At 40.4% G+C, this 17,349-nt stretch overlaps 1 protein-coding gene across 2 annotated transcripts; it reads left to right on the top strand.

Moving 5' to 3' along the window:
- Nucleotides 1-1,661: 1,661 nt before the first annotated feature.
- On the top strand, nt 1,662-16,998 carry antxr1b (ANTXR cell adhesion molecule 1b). Of its 2 annotated transcripts, none has more exons than XM_080510183.1 (18): nt 1,662-2,300; nt 4,218-4,289; nt 4,417-4,488; nt 4,597-4,678; nt 4,796-4,829; nt 5,071-5,150; nt 5,983-6,051; nt 6,146-6,226; nt 6,347-6,407; nt 7,018-7,116; nt 8,605-8,674; nt 9,326-9,404; nt 10,393-10,488; nt 10,603-10,644; nt 10,985-11,077; nt 13,535-13,699; nt 14,310-14,390; nt 15,801-16,998. In XM_080510183.1, exons 1-18 carry the CDS (start codon nt 2,101-2,103, stop codon nt 16,176-16,178), a joined length of 1,854 nt encoding a protein of 617 aa, XP_080366309.1. In that variant the 5' UTR covers nt 1,662-2,100; the 3' UTR covers nt 16,179-16,998. The 2 variants fall into 2 exon arrangements, with proteins under 2 accessions (XP_080366309.1, XP_080366310.1); XM_080510184.1 differs by lacking the exon at nt 15,801-16,998 and adding an exon at nt 15,178-15,380.
- Nucleotides 16,999-17,349: the final 351 nt, after the last annotated feature.

Here is a 17,349-nt window from a genome sequence, read left to right as displayed (position 1 = left end):
TCATGAGAAGTTCAGTCTTTTATAATTGTAATCTACTGAAATCAACTTAGGGATTTTGCACAGATTGCTGGAACAAAATGTTTGAGTACAAAGACACTGTCAAGTGTAGCTTTTGTCAGGTAAAGTCAATATCCATACTAAAACAATGCGTAAATGTGTAATGATGTTTTTTTTTTTGGTTTTTTTAAAGATCTATCAACATGCAGTAGAAACTATCACTTGTGCGAAAAGGTCCATTCAAGGCCACAATGTTTTTAATTCAATAACCTTCTTATTTTAATGTCTTCAGACACCAGATGATGCTGATTCTTGGGCTGGTACACCATCTGCAGGCTGGAGGGCTCAACACACGCGCACTTATGCCCACGCGCACACACATCTGTTGTAGCATGTGGAAACACTGACTAACGCATTAGTGCAGGACCTGGCACATAAAGTCAGAGAGGAAAGTTCCCGCATGCCGACTGTAAGAAGTGACAAATCCTCTGCAGCTCAGTTCATCCATCCGTCTGGAGAAGAGCCCAAGTTTAAGGGACAATTTAAATCGCAATTTGCAGTTTACCCCGCTGCAATTTGACGACGTATTTGGCATCGAAATCATGGTTTGGAGTTGTTAGCTGCGATGGTGTGTTGGCCACACAATGTCATGCTGTGCAGACTCTTGCTTGTTATTGGCAAAGAAGGGATTCAGTCTCCTCTGTGATGTGGAGGAACCAGAAGAGCTGCTGCCAGATGAGAGGCCAAACCGCTTGTCTGCTCAGTTTGTCATTACTTGATGGGTTAGTTTGATTAAGTTTTTTTCAAAGAATGATCAAGTTTGATGCCAAGTTGAGAAGGAATTGTTAGACAGTCTTAATGTTGCTAATAAAAGAGCACATGCAGTCTTTTATTTGAAAATATGAACGTACAATCACAAGATGTACGGAACCAGAAGGCACATTGCCTTTATTATTATCCTCTCGCCATTAGTAAACTATATTTTTCAAGATTGTTATTTTTTTTAAAGCACTTTAACTAGCAAGTTTAACATGCACTAAAAGCAATCAGTTCTTTGCAAGCTGCCTTTGTTCATTACTTTATACTTACAATACTCCATTGCATAAGTATAAAAGTTTTTGTTTTTTTTACTTGATGTTTTCGCTAAAGACAAGAACAGCAGTCTAACGATGGTGTTTAACTCATCCATCAACCTTCTTCCTAAGTGAAGTTGGTCAATGATGACACTCATATTCATTTTATTGCTCCATCATAAGTGACCACAAGAGGTCAGGAGTTGTTTTTACAGGTTTCAGCAAAGCTTATCATAGTTTGTATTCACATCTGACACATTGTCACAATAATTTTCGGAATAGAGGGTCTGACTAAATAAACACCGTAATTCTAATACAATTTTTAATTTTTAATTTGTTTGTTAATTACACAAGTTATCCAAATGAATCATGCATTTAAAGCAAAGTCAGTATATGTGTGTGAATAGTATTTCATGTGTTTTATTGCAAAGCAATTGAAGACTTTGCCATTCTTTACTATCAGAAAGTATCAGCTATTCCAGGCAGTTGTAGTTTCATGCAGACATGTATTGACTTAATATTTTACAGGAATAACTAAATTCCCAGTTGATGTATCTGATTTCATTCAAATGATGGCAAGTTACATTAATTACCACCGTGCATGTGTTAACCACTGAGGGGCACTGATGGGCAGAGTGTAGAAACAAAAGAAAACTTCTAACAGAAGTGAAAGAAAGAACAAAGAAAAGCATGAACATGGGGGGGAAAAATAGCTGCAAGATCATGCAGACAAGCGCATGAAAGAAGCAGTAAATCTCCAAACCAACGCACGTGTGTTTTGTTTCCCTGTGTAAAAACCCATGGCACCGGCTGCTGGAGTGATTGAGTGTGCAGAGAGAGGGAGCAGAAGACTCAGTCCCAGCAGCTTCACTCCTCCTCTGCCAGCACACATCTGTTGCCGAGGAGCGATGGGACACTGATCCAGAGAGGGGCACTTTGGAGTTTGATCCTCACAGCATGGCTGACTGCAGCGGTGTGTTGTGAGGGAAGAAGACCAAAGGGAAAAGGAACTCCAAGCCGGTGATTATTTATGTGTACCTTCTCCCAGGCTGAACGAACTCCTACGTCTGAGGTGATGTCCCAGTGCTGGTGCAGGCAGGTCCTGCTCGGAGTGGAAGTCTGGATGCTGGCGGCGGTCCTGGTGGCCGGCGGTGCAGCGCAGTTGTACGAGATGAGGGAAGCGGGGTCGTCCTGCTATGGAGGATTCGACCTCTACTTTGTTTTGGACAAGTGAGTGACTTTTACTTAATGTTCTTCAGCGTTTATGAGTTTGCATTGAAGTCACAGGTTCAAACAGCAACCAAGCTGGTCCTACAGTAGAACTACCGAGGACACTGTTTAAAACAAGTTTTACAAACAGATTTTACCTCCGAATGTTAACATTCTATTCCCTATTTTAAAACATGGTGCAGGTTTCAGCTTCGCAATGATATGAGGCGAATAATTGCCAGAGCTGAGCTCAAGTTTTGGAAAAGCAACTGACACACATGTTTTGAAATGTCACATGATGGGTTTTTTTTCTTCCTAAAGTTTCCATTTGTAGGGATTTTACAAAGGTTTAGATCAACAGATGTATTTATCCTAAATTGTTTAGTGGTTTTGTGACATTTATTTTACAGCTGCATCCCCTTTTACCTGTTTCAAATACAAACAAGTGAATAATAATGAATCAACAACTTATTGTTGTGAGCTGCAACAACATAACAGTTATTTCCAAGTCAGTTGAAGTTAGATATTGCCCAAATTATCAGAAAACTTTGAAAATATATCATCTTCAAATGTGTTTTTCTTGCATTTACTGCATGAATATGAAAGATATTCCAGTTAACATAGAGCTGCAGTTTCGGGCATCATGTTACAAAATTGAATAGCTTCTCTGTCACACTACAAACTCTTTATGTATCATGTAGGTGGATAAAACAAAATCATCTTGATAAACATCTAATATGAGGAATAAATGACTGTCCATTAAGCTGTTATGAGGCCAGCATGAAGTTCCTGAACTGTGTTGTTGTTGTTCACCCTGAGCCGCTTTAGAGAAACCAAGTTTACGCAATAACATCTTCCTCTTGCAAAGTTGTTTTGCGTGTTCTCTCTGATGATAAAGTGCCCTGCGGGGATTCCTGTTGTCAAACTGTGGCCACACGCCACTGACAGCAGTAAGCCCACTTCTAATCCCAACTTCAGCTCCCGCCGCCTCGCTCTGCAGAACCATTTCTCCGTTAGAGCCAGATGTTCCAGCGACCCAGACTTTTTGGCCGTCTCTGTCCCGGGACTCAGATCACGGCATAAAGGAAAACATCAGAGGAGAAGAGGGGAGAGGAGAGGCAGTGCAATGTGATAGGAGGCTGTGGAGGTTATGGACACGTTCTCCCCAAGTCTCTTTAATTCGTGACCAGGTTGGGTTACAGCTAATTTCGTCGTGAAGGCAAGATTAGAAAGAGTCCTGAGAAGATAATGCAGGCTGCTTCGTATATGGACAAATATATGTGGGTACGCTGTTTAAAGTCAAAATGTGAAGGGGGTCGGGAAAATATCAGATGGTGGGCACCTCAGTTTTATGTTTTGCTTATCAAAACAGAATGTGAACTCAGAAAATCCAAAATTGAAAGAAATTACAGAGAAGTTAACACAAAGACTTAAAGTTTCACCTTCAGCGGATATATGAAAATATACAAGAGGAACTTGAAGCAGCCACAGCTTCATATATCCAGAATGAGCAACTAAGAAACAGGGAATATCATATTTATAATACAAAATAAAAGATGACATTTTTGAAGTGATTGATTAAATAAGAAACCTTATTAAATCAGTGCATATTTTGAGGATCTGTGATTAACATTCAGTCGTTTTCTGATGTTTTCGATCCAAAGTTTTGGAGTTTTTTTTTTTTTTTTACATGGCTTTTGTAAGTGTAGCTGATAGTACACGACCCCAGTTAGTTGGAGAATAAATGAAATCCGATCCCATTAAAAACAGTTCATTTAAGCGTGGGATTATGATCCCTCTTCTCAGAGTTTACATCACATTGTGCCTCAACAAACAGGGTATTCTTTCTTCATATCCAGCATAACTCTTATTTAGGGTGCAGTAATCAACCCACCGTACTGCAGCATGATGTCAGAGACTGTCCAATCCTCTCCGCAGGTCGGGCAGCGTGCAGCATTACTGGAACGAGATATATTACTTTGTCGATCACCTGGCTCACAAGTTCATCAGGTATGTCGGCATAAACACATAAACACCGTCCAATTAGTGTTGGACGGATAGAGAAGAGAAAATGTGAGTTCTTATAACATAACAGTCATCTCCTATATGGTTTTTTTTGTTTGTTTTTCTTCTCCAGTCCTCAGCTGCGGATGTCTTTTATTGTATTTTCAACGGAGGGCCGGATTCTCATGTCTCTAACAGAGGACAGGTTAACACCAAACACTCACTGGCCTCTTTACCACTTCATTTACATTTCCTACTGTGTCATTACATTGCAATCTATTTGTCCATTTCTTGAATATGCATCGACGATCAGAGATCAAATTCGAGCTGGACTGGAGGAGCTGAGCATGGTGCAGCCTGGAGGAGACACTTTCATGGACAGAGGCTTTCAGAGAGTAAGTCATCTGTTTAAGTCAATGGAAAACTGACTGACCCACCAGTATGGCATCGGACGGTCTAAATGAGCCCTATTTAAGTTTATAGCAGTTGACGCCTCAAAATTTCCCTCTCAGGCCAGCGAGCAAATCTACTATGCGACTGGCGATGGTGAGTTTCTTTTTTACCACTTAATCACTGTGGAGTCTTGGCCCAATCGTTAAAATATCATATTTTCATCAGAATTCATTCAAACACATGGGAAAATCATCACAGAAAGAAAGAAAACACAACAGCTTTTCTCACCGTAGTGCAAAATATATAATTCCCGGCAAATCCGTAATATATCAAGTCCACACGGACGACAATATTTTTCTCGGTCTGAAGCGAGACGTTTCCCTTTGTTCGGCAGGTTATCGCACAGCCAGCGTCATCATCGCTCTGACGGATGGAGAACTGAGAGAGAATCAGTTTGATCTTGCGCAAAGAGAGGTAAGAGATGTCTACCACCCTAAACTTTGTGTTTGAAAGCACAAATAAAAAAAAAAAGTCCTGTTTATCAACGACGATCTAACGATATAATGCGAAACGACACAAGTCGGTATATGAGAAGATATGTAACATGATTTGATATGACATGATGTGATGCAATGCTTTATGACACAAAGGTGTTTGATACAATAAGATAAGATAAGATAAGATACGCCTTTATTGATCTCACAGTGGAGAAATGTACTTGTAACATTCAGCACTTGAGGACACTCATGAGGAAAGAAAAGACAAGGAATGTGCAAACAGTTAGTAGAATAGAGGTATCTTATATACAATCAATTTTAAATCAATTAAATGACTTAGATTAAGTGGCACAGATAAAGTGTCATAACACATGAAATGATTTGCATGAGATATGATCGATTACGACACAATACCATGTGACACCATACAACTCAAACTGATGGTTTATACAGTGTAATAGGATTTGACGTGACATGTGATACGACACAATATGACACACTGTGATGATACAGGAAGATGTGACACGATAAGCTTCAATGTGATAAAAGGCAATATGATGCACCTAAGTGAGGCATAATTTTTTTTTTTTTACTAATTTTGTGAAGCACCTACTACCACATCACAGTTCATTAGTGTGTCGCTTTTAAACAATCACGCGTTTGAGACGTCCAAGGGTGACTTTTCTCTCTCAGAACCTTTGTCGCAGCCACATGTCGCCTTCCAGGCGACGTTGCTGCAGATGTTTTCCAGCCGCCAGTCTGATTGAGCTGGATCTTATTTGTTTCTCTGATTTCGTACATTGAACCAGGCCAGCAGGGCACGGCAGCTGGGTGCCACCGTGTACTGTGTGGGAGTGAAAGACTTCAATGAAACGCAGGTATATCCGGCTGCCGTTATCAAATCGACCAGCAGAGGCGCTAATCAACAGCAATGAACAGACGTTTGATCGTTTGCTTCCAATCTCTTGACAGCTTTCAACAATAGCTGACAGTCAGGACCATGTTTTCCCTGTGAATGACGGTTTTGAAGCACTGCAAGGAATCATTGACTCGGTAGGAAAGATGCAAGTATAAAATTCAACGGACTGAATGATGAAAAATATCACATCAAGTCCTCCACGTCACTGTTGATTTAACGTCACGTCTAGTTTATACGATTTCGATGTTCTCCAGATCCTGCAGAGATCGTGCATTGAGATCCTGGCTGTAGAGCCGTCCAGCATCTGCGAAGGAGGTAAAGAAACATTGACACTTTAATAAATAAATAAATTGAAGAAAGTATGATGGTTAAATATGTTGCAAAGGAACACAAACCTTATCCTTATTTGACGATTTGTGATGAATCTTGTTTCCCCATTGGGACAAACAGATGCACTAATAAAAACACTGTTCTTAGAAATGTTTTTCTTTTTAGAAATTAGTGACTTAAATATGTTACTTTAATTTGTCTCCCAATGAATGTACTATATATATTTAAAAATATATCTATAAGGTACATGCTATTATTATGTTCAATGTCTAGTAAGTTGCCGAATAAGAACACGGAGCATTTTACTAACTTTTCCAGACTTTCTGCATTTTTGATACTCTTTCCTATATTTATGCAGGATAGCTAGTATGTTTTATCTGGGTAATTCTTATTGCAAAGTGTTTATCTGAAAATCTACGACAACAAAAGAAAACGGTTTGCAAAGTGACAAGAAACAAACAAAGTTCTGATCACAAGCGTGCAGCATAAGAAGGCAAAGATGTTGTTCTATGACGTATTGTATAATCAGTTGGGGTGTACTGGATCATTTACTGCGTGCAAGAATAAATAAATGGGTATTGTCATCCGCCTCCAGAGTTGTTTCAGGTGGTGGTGAAGGGAAACGGTTTCCTTCATGCCCGGGATGTGCAGAAAGTCCTCTGCAGCTTCCGTATCAACGACACAGTTACTTTAAGTGAGTAATTGTCTTCAGCATGCTCTCTTCATTCGATGACACAAGTTAATAGAATAATACACGGGCATTTCAATGTTGTTTATGCATAAAAAATAACATTCTGCGTCTCTGTCCACACTTTTGACAAAGCTTCACATGCGCCGCACCAAACTGCAGACAAACTGGCATCTCGCTGGTCAATATGTTGAAGCACTTAGCAGCCCAAGTGCCAAGCTGAGAGAATATTGATTTCACATTCATGTGGTCCAACGACACATGCATTCAAGTGAATGTTCATTTTTCTTTGGGGTTTTGGGTGGACGTTCAGCAACGTTTCCCCCAACATGTTTGATATATCACATTTCCAGGACTGTAACATGCCACACGTGAGTACTTGTGCAGGTCTGCCTTCAAGAGGCAAAGCGACAGTGGGAGGAGGAGGAGGCATTGCTAAATTCTTGTATAATTGATAAATGCTTTTTACTTTGCCCACTGTAACCCTAGTCGTCATCACTGGTGAAAACTTAGACAAAGGAAAATAAGTGAAGTGTTGAAGGGATTCATTAAGTTGAAGGGTGCAAACACACTAAAGGGTGGAAAAACACTTTTTCTTGGACATTGCAGGATGTTGTAAAAGCAGAAATGCTATTAGTTCGCTGAGGAACCCCGTGCAGGCACAGGGAGGACATGCATACTGCACATAAAAAGGCTTTTTTTTTCTTTTCACGCAGCAAGTTTTTACTTGAAGGGTTCTTGCGGTTGCACCGTGTGCGACCTTCTGTTTTCATGATTGAGATAAAGGTATTCCATTTTAGAGGTGCTAGCTGGTATTCTGGTGGTGAACGAAAGACAAAGGCTCGGAGAGGGAGGCCATAAAAGTCCTCTGAAAGTCTCTAAATGATGTCACTCCGTAAAACAGAAGCAGCGAAGGGTTGAAATATGTGTTCATCCAAAGAAACTACCAGTATTGAACCAGCAATTAACCGTTCATCCTTATTATAAACCCTGTGAAATGATGGCAACCCTTTTTGCATCACTGCTCCGAGTTTATTTTGGCCACACGGGTGGGGGGGGACGGCAGCAAATTGTGCACCACAACGATTCAAGCCCTCGCCCTCCTCAAAACCATCAGTGTCGTCTTTCGCTGCCTCGAATCAGCTGGTATAGCGCTCAGCGCTTCTCCGATGTCTTCAGGAGGAATGCGGCTCTCATCTGGAGAAGAGCGCCGTCTATGCACACACTAGACACTGGCCGAGCCAGGGTAAATAAACCACAACCCTCCCTCACTTGCTTCTTTTTCCATGAGGAGAGGAAGTCCAGGAATTCAATGAAAAAATGTATTTCGAGACTTGAATCTTCTGAAGTTTTCACGGCCGGTAAAGAAAATGTGTAGCAAACTTTTGTTTTTTTGTTTTTTTCCTTTGCATCACTTTCACCACTTCACCTTTCGTCAAGGGTGGTTTTCCTTTACTGTGTTCAGTCTATAACATGTTCATTCTTCCTCCGTAGTGAAGAGACCTTTAGTGGTGAGAGACACCTACCTCCTGTGTCCAGCTCCCCTTCTGGAAAAAGAGGGAACGTGAGTGATTACTGAGTCCGTTCACACACCAGATGTCTGGGTTTTATTTAGACACTCAAACATAAATGTTTTTAACAAAAATGAAAGCTAAAATAGCAACTTGTCAGCAGCAGTTTTGTGATTCATGGGATTACTTTATGACGTGCAGTTTAAGCACTTAATGGATGAAAGTGCTTTTAAACAAGGATGGTTGTACTTTGCAATGAAACGATTCCTCATTATTTTCCAATTTGCAAATCAATCATGAAGTTGCAGGGGGCTTAAAGTGATTGACACAGCATAGAGCCGACACACTGTCACAGACAATATCCCAACTCTTCCTCAGCCTCTCTTTCAGTTTTGCACGTCGGGTTTTTGCTTGATAATAAACCAGCATCAACAGCTTGTTATCGATTCTGTGACGTTTTTGTCTTTTTCCAGATAAACTGAATTTGGCAGATTAAAAAAAAAAAAACTTTTAGTCTTTGATTCAGTTTTATGATACAGTGAAATCTGACAAAGATCAAAGCATTAATCATTTTAAAATAAAAACAAACAAAGTACATCTGGAATGAAATAAAAGCTGAGTAATTCAGAATTATGAATGGGTGTTGTGAAATTTTAGAGTGAAATTTCACTGTTCTATCCGTATCTCTCTCTTTCTCTCTGCAGCTCCGCCACTCTCCACGTCAGCATGAATAATGGCCTCAGCTTCATTTCCAGTTCTGTCACAATCACAGCGGTCACCTGTGTGAGTACAATGAAATCCTGTGTGTTTGTATTGGTGGACTCGTATGTGTGTTGATGAAGCTCCATGTTGGACTTCCGCTTGCAGATTTATAGGGTTTAAAAAAATTGTGATCACTCACTTTTTGTTCTTTGTGAATCAGCTGTTTCTGAACTGAGAATAACTCTTGTCAGATATTTCACAGCTGCAGCAGTTTGACTGTCTGCCAGTCTGCTGTGTTTCATTAGTGACCTTCATGCAACAAAGTCCTTTTGGCTAGGAATTATTCTATTGTCTTGTACATGGAGACAATAGACTTGGGAAAAAAGAAAAAAAAAGGTTGTTTACATGTAATCAATGTTTTTGATTTAATTGGTGTATATTTAGTCTCAAGCCGTAAACAGAAAAAAAAAACCCAAAGGTATTTGTGAATAAAGTGATTTCACTTATATAGCGCTTTTTTACTGCTTGAGCTTTAATTCATCGTCTTGCTCAAGGGCACTTTGGCACATGGGCAGAGGGAGGTGGGGAATTGAACCTGCCACAATCTGAGCGAGAGCTGTCCACTCTGCCAACCTGTTGTTACAGTTCTCACATAAATCATGAATGTAACACAAAAAAAAACTACGGCCAAAGAAGAGTTGCTTAACTTAAGATGAAGAATAGTAAATGCATCATAATGTCTATTTAAATGTTTTCTGTGTATTCATAGAAATATGTGTTTCGGGATCATTGTAAATCATATATTGAGTCCCACCACCTGAGAAGCTTCTCTACATTCCTAATTCCTTTGTGAATAATGTTTTTAGTTTATCACTATGTGGCTCCATTATGTATAAACAAGCCTTCATTAAGGTTTTTATACCTCAGCATGCAATGATTATTCATATAATTCTCATACAATATATCTATTATGTGTTATGTGATATTTACATACATAGATATTAATCAGCCGTAATTAATCTTTTAATGACTACAAAAAATCTATGTGTTCAATTTGAATTCATTTCAGTCTGACGGGACCTTTGTGGCCATCGCACTGCTCATCCTGGCCCTCCTGCTGACCATGGCTGTGCTGTGGTGGTTCTGGCCTCTCTGCTGCACTGTGGTATCCTCATCATTCTTATTCTTTTTGTAAAAAAACAAAAAAAAATTCTTACAAGTGTTAAATATAAAAAAAAAAAAAAAAAAAAAAAAACTTACATTTTGGTTTTTTCTGCAGGTCATTCATGAGCCACATCCTGCAGTCATTGACGACGTCTCTGTGAGTGTTTCTTTCTTATTTGGATTTTTAGTTACATGACAATGCGACTGGTCTGTCACTGTGTCGTAGTGTTCCCTGGTTCAAACCTGCCGAATGACACAGTGTTTTATGTGTTGATTAAAAGGTTATTTGTTGTCTATAAATTGCCCAGTGGTGTGAATTTGTGTTTGTAAGTGTGTGCATGCTGTTGTTATTATTCCTGTGTCATTTGGGATCAGGTCTTGTATATCGAGGAAAGATGAACTCATACAGAGAATGATGGAATCCATTGTTTTAAAAATATAAAACGACAGTAGTATTTGTTTTTGATAACAAATGAAAAATTACTTGTTTTCTTCAGGATGATGAGGATGGTTATCCAAAGAGGAGGTGGCCCACTGTAGATGCATCATATTACGGGGGTCGAGGAATCGGGGGCATCAAGAGAATGGAGGTAAAGACGATCATATGTACTATGTACTGTATGGTATAACGATCAAGTTTCAGAAAAGAAAAACAAAAAGGACACCAAAAATAAAACAGCCTAAAAACACAATCAGACAATTATAACTTAAGACGTCACGCAGCGTAAAAGAGCTCAACATTAACAAAGTGAATTTAAATCAAAGGTTTTTTCAGAGCAATAAAACATTTACAATAAATGCGTGTGGGAATGTTGACAGATCATTGTAGACTCACAGTTTTAATAGACATAAACCAATTAAAACCCCATGAGGTATTAGGCTACTTCTGCTATGAGAGGCGATGTGATGACTGATGAAGTGTATCATGGTTTTTCAAAGAATCTCAATTGGAACAGAAAAACAACCAAGATGTAGTGCCATAAAGAGTTGTTATGAACCTGGATGTCAACATATGAAGGGGGTCTTGTTCACCATTTAGTCGAATACGGAACAGCTAAGCTGGAATTCATTTGAAAGCATCCCCCTTATCCTGAGGTTTTCCACTTGGACCATAAAGATAAAGCCCACAGTGCAGCATAAACTCGTATAAGTTCAGGGAATTTCAATCATTTCTCTCACTTTTCTGGAGGCAGATATAGTTTTAGAGCTTGGAGGAAAGTGTCTGCAGAGGAGGACGACATCCCTCATGACAGCGACCTGACGGATCTGAAACACAGCCAATGTCTCCTCCATCGTTGGAGCCATGAAAGTAGTGAACGTGTCAAAAATGATCTCTCGGGCCAGCGTTTGATTTGTTGGGAGTTTATCACAATAGAAATATGACGATGCAGTATTGCAGGGTTTTGAAAGTGAACTTGCCTATATGTGCATATATTACTAAATGGAAATTGTGCTAGACAACTGTGGAGGTTGATCCAATGCGATTTCAGGAAATCGTTGTGCATTTCATTGGTCACAGTTCATAAACGCTCCTATTTCTCACATCACATCTGGCTCCACACCCGTACATCTGAGAAGGTCTCTTCTGGTCTTCGTAGGTCTTATAGGAAAATCCTTCAAAGGTTTAAATGAAATCTATCTCTCAAACTAACTGGTTTGATGTTCACAGAATTATAAACATGTGTTTTGCTCGACACCAGCGCTGCGAGAGTTAAAGGTTAGAAATAGCCATTGAAGAGTTGGGAACGAGTTCAGACGCCGGTACCGGCAGACCCACTGAGGAGAGCAGGAAACAACCCATTCTTTAAAAGAGATGAGTGTGCAACGGCCACGCTGGAAGAGACTGAGTCACTGTGTTGTTGTGACTAGTTGCGAGAGCCAGAGCGTTAAAATAGGACCATCTGGACGGTAAACTGCAACGACAGCAAAAATAAAGAGAGAAAAAAAAGAAAAGAAGAAGAAGTGTGGTGGAGCCAAAGAGAAGAGGGCTTTAAAGGGTCTGAGCCTTCATGATTTGTTTGTGGTTGTTAAACTGCAGTTGAGTGTTTTTCTTTTGCAGGTTGAGTTAGAAAAACAAAAGAGAGAACGCTCAGACTTGTTTTGGCGCACGGGCAATAAATTTGCTGTCAAATTACATGAGGCAGTGTGACACTTGATCCATGCGCTACGAAATACCTGAAAGCAGCCGGGATTCCAGAGGGACCAGATGTTTGTAGCGTCTGGACGGCAGAAGGCGTCGGTCGGTGCGTTAGTGCCGGTACGACCTGGTGGGGAAGTCCAGGGGAGCTGAGCGAACCGTAATCTCGTCTTAAAGCTGCTTCCAAACGCAGCCATGGAAAATATTTCACAGCTTCATTAATGTGCTTTTTTTTTTTTTTTTTTTTTTGGCCAAGTTAAAGCCTTCGCTGCTTCTCTGCGGCGGCTGCAAAGGAGTCAAAATGAGTAATGAACTTCCAAGGTTGCCTTGACAGCACTGGTTTCACTCTTGACATTTTAGCTTTTTTTTTTTTTTTTTTCAGTGAGTTTAAAAAGCCTGATGACTGTTTTGTCAGCCAAAATAAACCTATGATGAGATATCTTTTAACTTAGGCAGAGCAAATGACCTCAGGCAGAGAATCTTTTGCAGAAAATTCACGTCAAACCCGTCTGAAAGTCAACGTTTTGAGTGATTCGGGGAAACACTTGTGGTGTGAATTGACACAATTAAGCTTTGATGCTCAGCAGCCAATATTCCTTTTATTCTCTCTCTCTCTCTCTCTCTCTCGTGCGGATTTCTGTGGACTGGGCTTGAATTAATGTATGTAAATGAGTACAAAATGTGAAAGGAGAGAATAATAGTATTTTACTGTGGCACACTGAGGCTGGGTTTTGTGTTGGTACTCCTGTAACAGTCCAAAAACATGTATCTGAGGAAATCCACTGCTTCCTATCAAATGGTTGCAATGTGGTTGGATCTCTTGGAGGAGCTGTTCATCCTCTCATGCTTAACTCTTCTTTGCTGCTGGTTGTTGCAGCTACGTGCTATAAAAGCTTTTGTTTCCATTCAGGTCCGTTGGGGAGATAAAGGCTCGACTGAAGAAGGAGCCAAACTGGAAAAAGCTAAAAATGCCAGAGTCTTGGTGCCCGAGCAGGAATATGACCCGCCGTCGCCTCGGCCTTACTATCACATGCACAAAACCTCCGGTTCTCACAAGTGGTACTCTCCCATCAAGGTATTTTTAGCATGTTTTTGGTTACTTCAATGTAATTTCATGATACTGAATTCATTGAAATTAAGAAGCAACTGTAGCTCAGAATCCACCTGCAGGATATTTACAGGAAATCTTCTCTTGTTTTCAGCTGTTACACAGATGTAAAACCTCCATATATTTATTTTAAAGTTGGATAAGAAGTTTATGTCAACATCTATTGCAAACAAACCGGCCGCTTCCTCGAGTGTGTGCTCGTGATAATTGAAAAGAAATGTATTGCAGAATGATGTTTTACCAGGAAATAGTTAATGGAATTTGTTTCCTCAAATATTCATCACCTGGATGAACGATAATGGGAACCAGACATGAACTGAGCTAACCCCCCCCCCCCCCCCCCCCCCCCCGAATGTGAAATCTGCTGAGCGGATGCTTTTCCAAACAAAATACTTTCTTTATTCATCATTTATAAACATATATAGTTTTCAATGGAAAGAAAGATATCAGGAGTCGAACTGATGAACCACCACCTCCAACGCTTGCAAGGCTCAAGTTTCCACATGAAATGGTCTCGGTTTTTAAAAAGATCGTTGTCTAACATATTTTCTATATATTCTCTTTTGTCGTCCTTCAGGGAAAACTGGATGCTCTGTGGGTTTTTCTGAGAAAAGGTTACGACAGAGTATCTGTGATGCGACCTTATCCTGGCGACAAGGTGAGACGCGGGATAACAAACACTGTTACAATACTTTAACACAGAAACCTCACTTGTGTATTTATAGACTTTACTTTGTTACTGTATAATTTTCAAAACCAACGCTGGCACTTTTCACTCAATATTTGGTCAAAACAGATTTGCTGTGCTTGAATCTCATCTTTCGGGGGCTTTTTTTGTGTGAAATTGGCATTTATAGTGCGTTCCAGTCATTTACACTGTTTCTCCTACACTCTGTGCACAAGTATATTGACCGTGGGTAAGATGAAGTTCTGTCCAGTCTTTGTTGCACCCTGCAACCCTTAGTTGATCAAGAAGGATGTATAACATGAACGAATGCATGATGGTACTATAACGCAGTGTAAACATTGCAGAAAAATAATCTTTTTGTGTATCTCGGAGTGCATTTTGTCCCGCGACACATAAATATACAAAGACATGAAAGCAGTAGGTAGATAGATGCACTAGATGAGGAGCGAACTTTGTAAACAAAAAGCCTCTTTAATGCGAGGTCTGTTGATAAGGAGAACGTTTAGCCTTGTGGGTGAACGTTAAGTCGATATCACTGACGACGGAGTAGACTGAACCCGACACCACGCTCTCTGTTTGACCTCACTTTGGAAAATAATTTGAGGTTGTCTCCTCAAAGAGCAGACATCTGGAAGAAATACTTTTATAAAACAGTTCAGAGTTTACATAAGTAGGGAAGTTGAATCAGTGCATCTCTTTTTTCTTTTTTTTTTTTTACCTGTTTGTATGATTCATTATTTTATTCTCTTTCATCTAGCCACCAACGTCATCCTTCATCAACAATCCTCTTTTTATTGTTTCTCTACCAGTAGGACATCCCCAATGATATTCAAACAAAGGCTATGAAACATTATTTTTTTTTTTTCCATCTTTGGAAAGCGAGTCATTTAGGGAGTTTGAACTCGTAAACTGTAAAAACGAGGAATGAAGGGAGTTTGATGTAAAGACCTCCAGGAAAGGATGGAGAAGAAATCTTATCTGCGTCGCATAAACCTCAGTTATTCCTTGAGCTGAAGCTGGAGAAGCCAAATCTGCTTCAGATTAAGAGAAATGGTGACTTCAAGGAAAAGTCTCCGGCGGCACAGCGCGCAGACAAAGACAACTGCGGTATTGTCCGCAGGAATGTGCTCGTCTGCAGAAGCCATTAGGAATAGATGCCGCTTGCCTCTTTCGACTTCCAGCCTCAGCGACGCTCGACTGGCAGCTGGACGTCGTTTTCTTCCACGACACAAAGGAGGCATTTCCTCTCTCCATTTGCCCAGAGCTTTGCCACTTCACAACCTGCCAAGAGCTGTGCCATATATTGGATTTCGGCATTTTTCATAGGCAGATTTTTCACTGAGCAGTTGAATTGAACTTGTTTCTGTGCGTCCGTTACAGGGCAGGTGCATCAACTTCACTCGCGGCAAATCCTACCCGGCTCCTCGATACCCCATCTACAACCACCCCTCCACTCCGGTCTACACTGTGCCGCATGCCTTCCAGCGCCGCCTCTCGGAGGGCAGCCACCACTTCCACATGCCGCCCTCGCCGACTTCGACCCTGCCCCCGCTGCCGTCCACCCCGCCACCGTCCTCCGCCGGCTCCCCCATGTATACTCCACCTCCAAACAGAGCCCTGCCCCAGGCCACCGTGTGCTCCGTGTCCGCGCCGCCGTCGCCCACCTGCTCCCTGCCGCCCCCGCCACAGGGCCCGCCACCCTGCAGGGCGCCCCCACCCTCACGCCCCCCGCCTCGCCCCAACCACGACAATCTCTGATGGGTGAAAAAAACAAACAAACAAACAAACGTTTGAGCAAAATTACAGTATAATTTCATCGTACGGGGCTGCAGCTGTTGGACCAACACTCGCTAACGTTTGGGTGCACAATAGACGGTGACGAGTTTCTTTTTGTTTGTCAAAAATCGATCATTTAGTGTCAAGAAGCATCGCTTCGGCGATTCAATGAGAAGTTAAACCTTCATGTACAACCTCAAATCATAAAATCGGCTCAAACACAAATAGAACGAGAAAGTATACTTGATTGACAAATTGTGTTTGACAGGATCTTCACAACCTAACTCAAACATATTGAGTGAGTATTGGTGTTTCATGTGTTTTATACGTGCAGGTTTGATCACCAAATACCTTGAAAAATGTATATTTTGTAAATTACTTTGTATGTACATGTATATGACAGTTTTGATGTTATGATTTGTTTTAGCCACTAAACAGATGCTTTGTATTTTGTTTTATAGCCTGTTCACCCTCATTTTTTTTTACGTCTCTATGCTCAAGCTTCACATTAAGTCTGTTGATACAAGAGTTTTTTCAATCGGACTTTAAAGGTACGTCCACGTCACACTGACAGGCCTTAAATCACTTTTATTATTTAGCAGCGTCTTGTCAAAAAAAAACCCACATTGTCAGATGAATGAATCCTAAATTAGGGAATATGAATGTTGATACAGATGTGTGAGCTCGTAAAAGTAAATGTGACTTCTGGAAAGTTACACTTAACGCCCGAATCCACAGCCAGAAAATCTGGCTGATGAGTCGCTGTGATCTCACGTGTTCGTATCAAAATGATGTGCAATAAATGGGCTAACAGATGTCGTTGTGATTGAGTTCATCAGGAGAGAAATCTTTTCTTTTCTCAGATGGAAGTTTGCTGAATGATGAATCACTTAAATGCTGTCGGTTTGAGTCATTGAGTTTATTTCTTAATCTTAATTGAATAAATAGATTTCTTTTCTTGTCCTGTAGTAAATTATCAATACTTTTCACAGCCAAATTAGTGGCATTGTCTTCAATTCAATGTGGAAAACTCTCATCACAGGTATTACTAATGATCAACATCGGATTAGAAACATAACAAATCATGTTCAGCACAGTCCAGACTTTAATTACTATATAAAAACAAAATACAGTCAATAGTGAAAAACAATAA

Source organism: Blennius ocellaris, assembly GCF_963422515.1.
Source record: "Blennius ocellaris genome assembly, chromosome: 15".
Lineage (NCBI taxonomy): Eukaryota > Metazoa > Chordata > Actinopteri > Blenniiformes > Blenniidae > Blennius > Blennius ocellaris.
The sequence above is the reverse complement of the archived record's forward strand: the minus strand, read 5'-3'. Positions and strand labels throughout refer to the sequence as shown.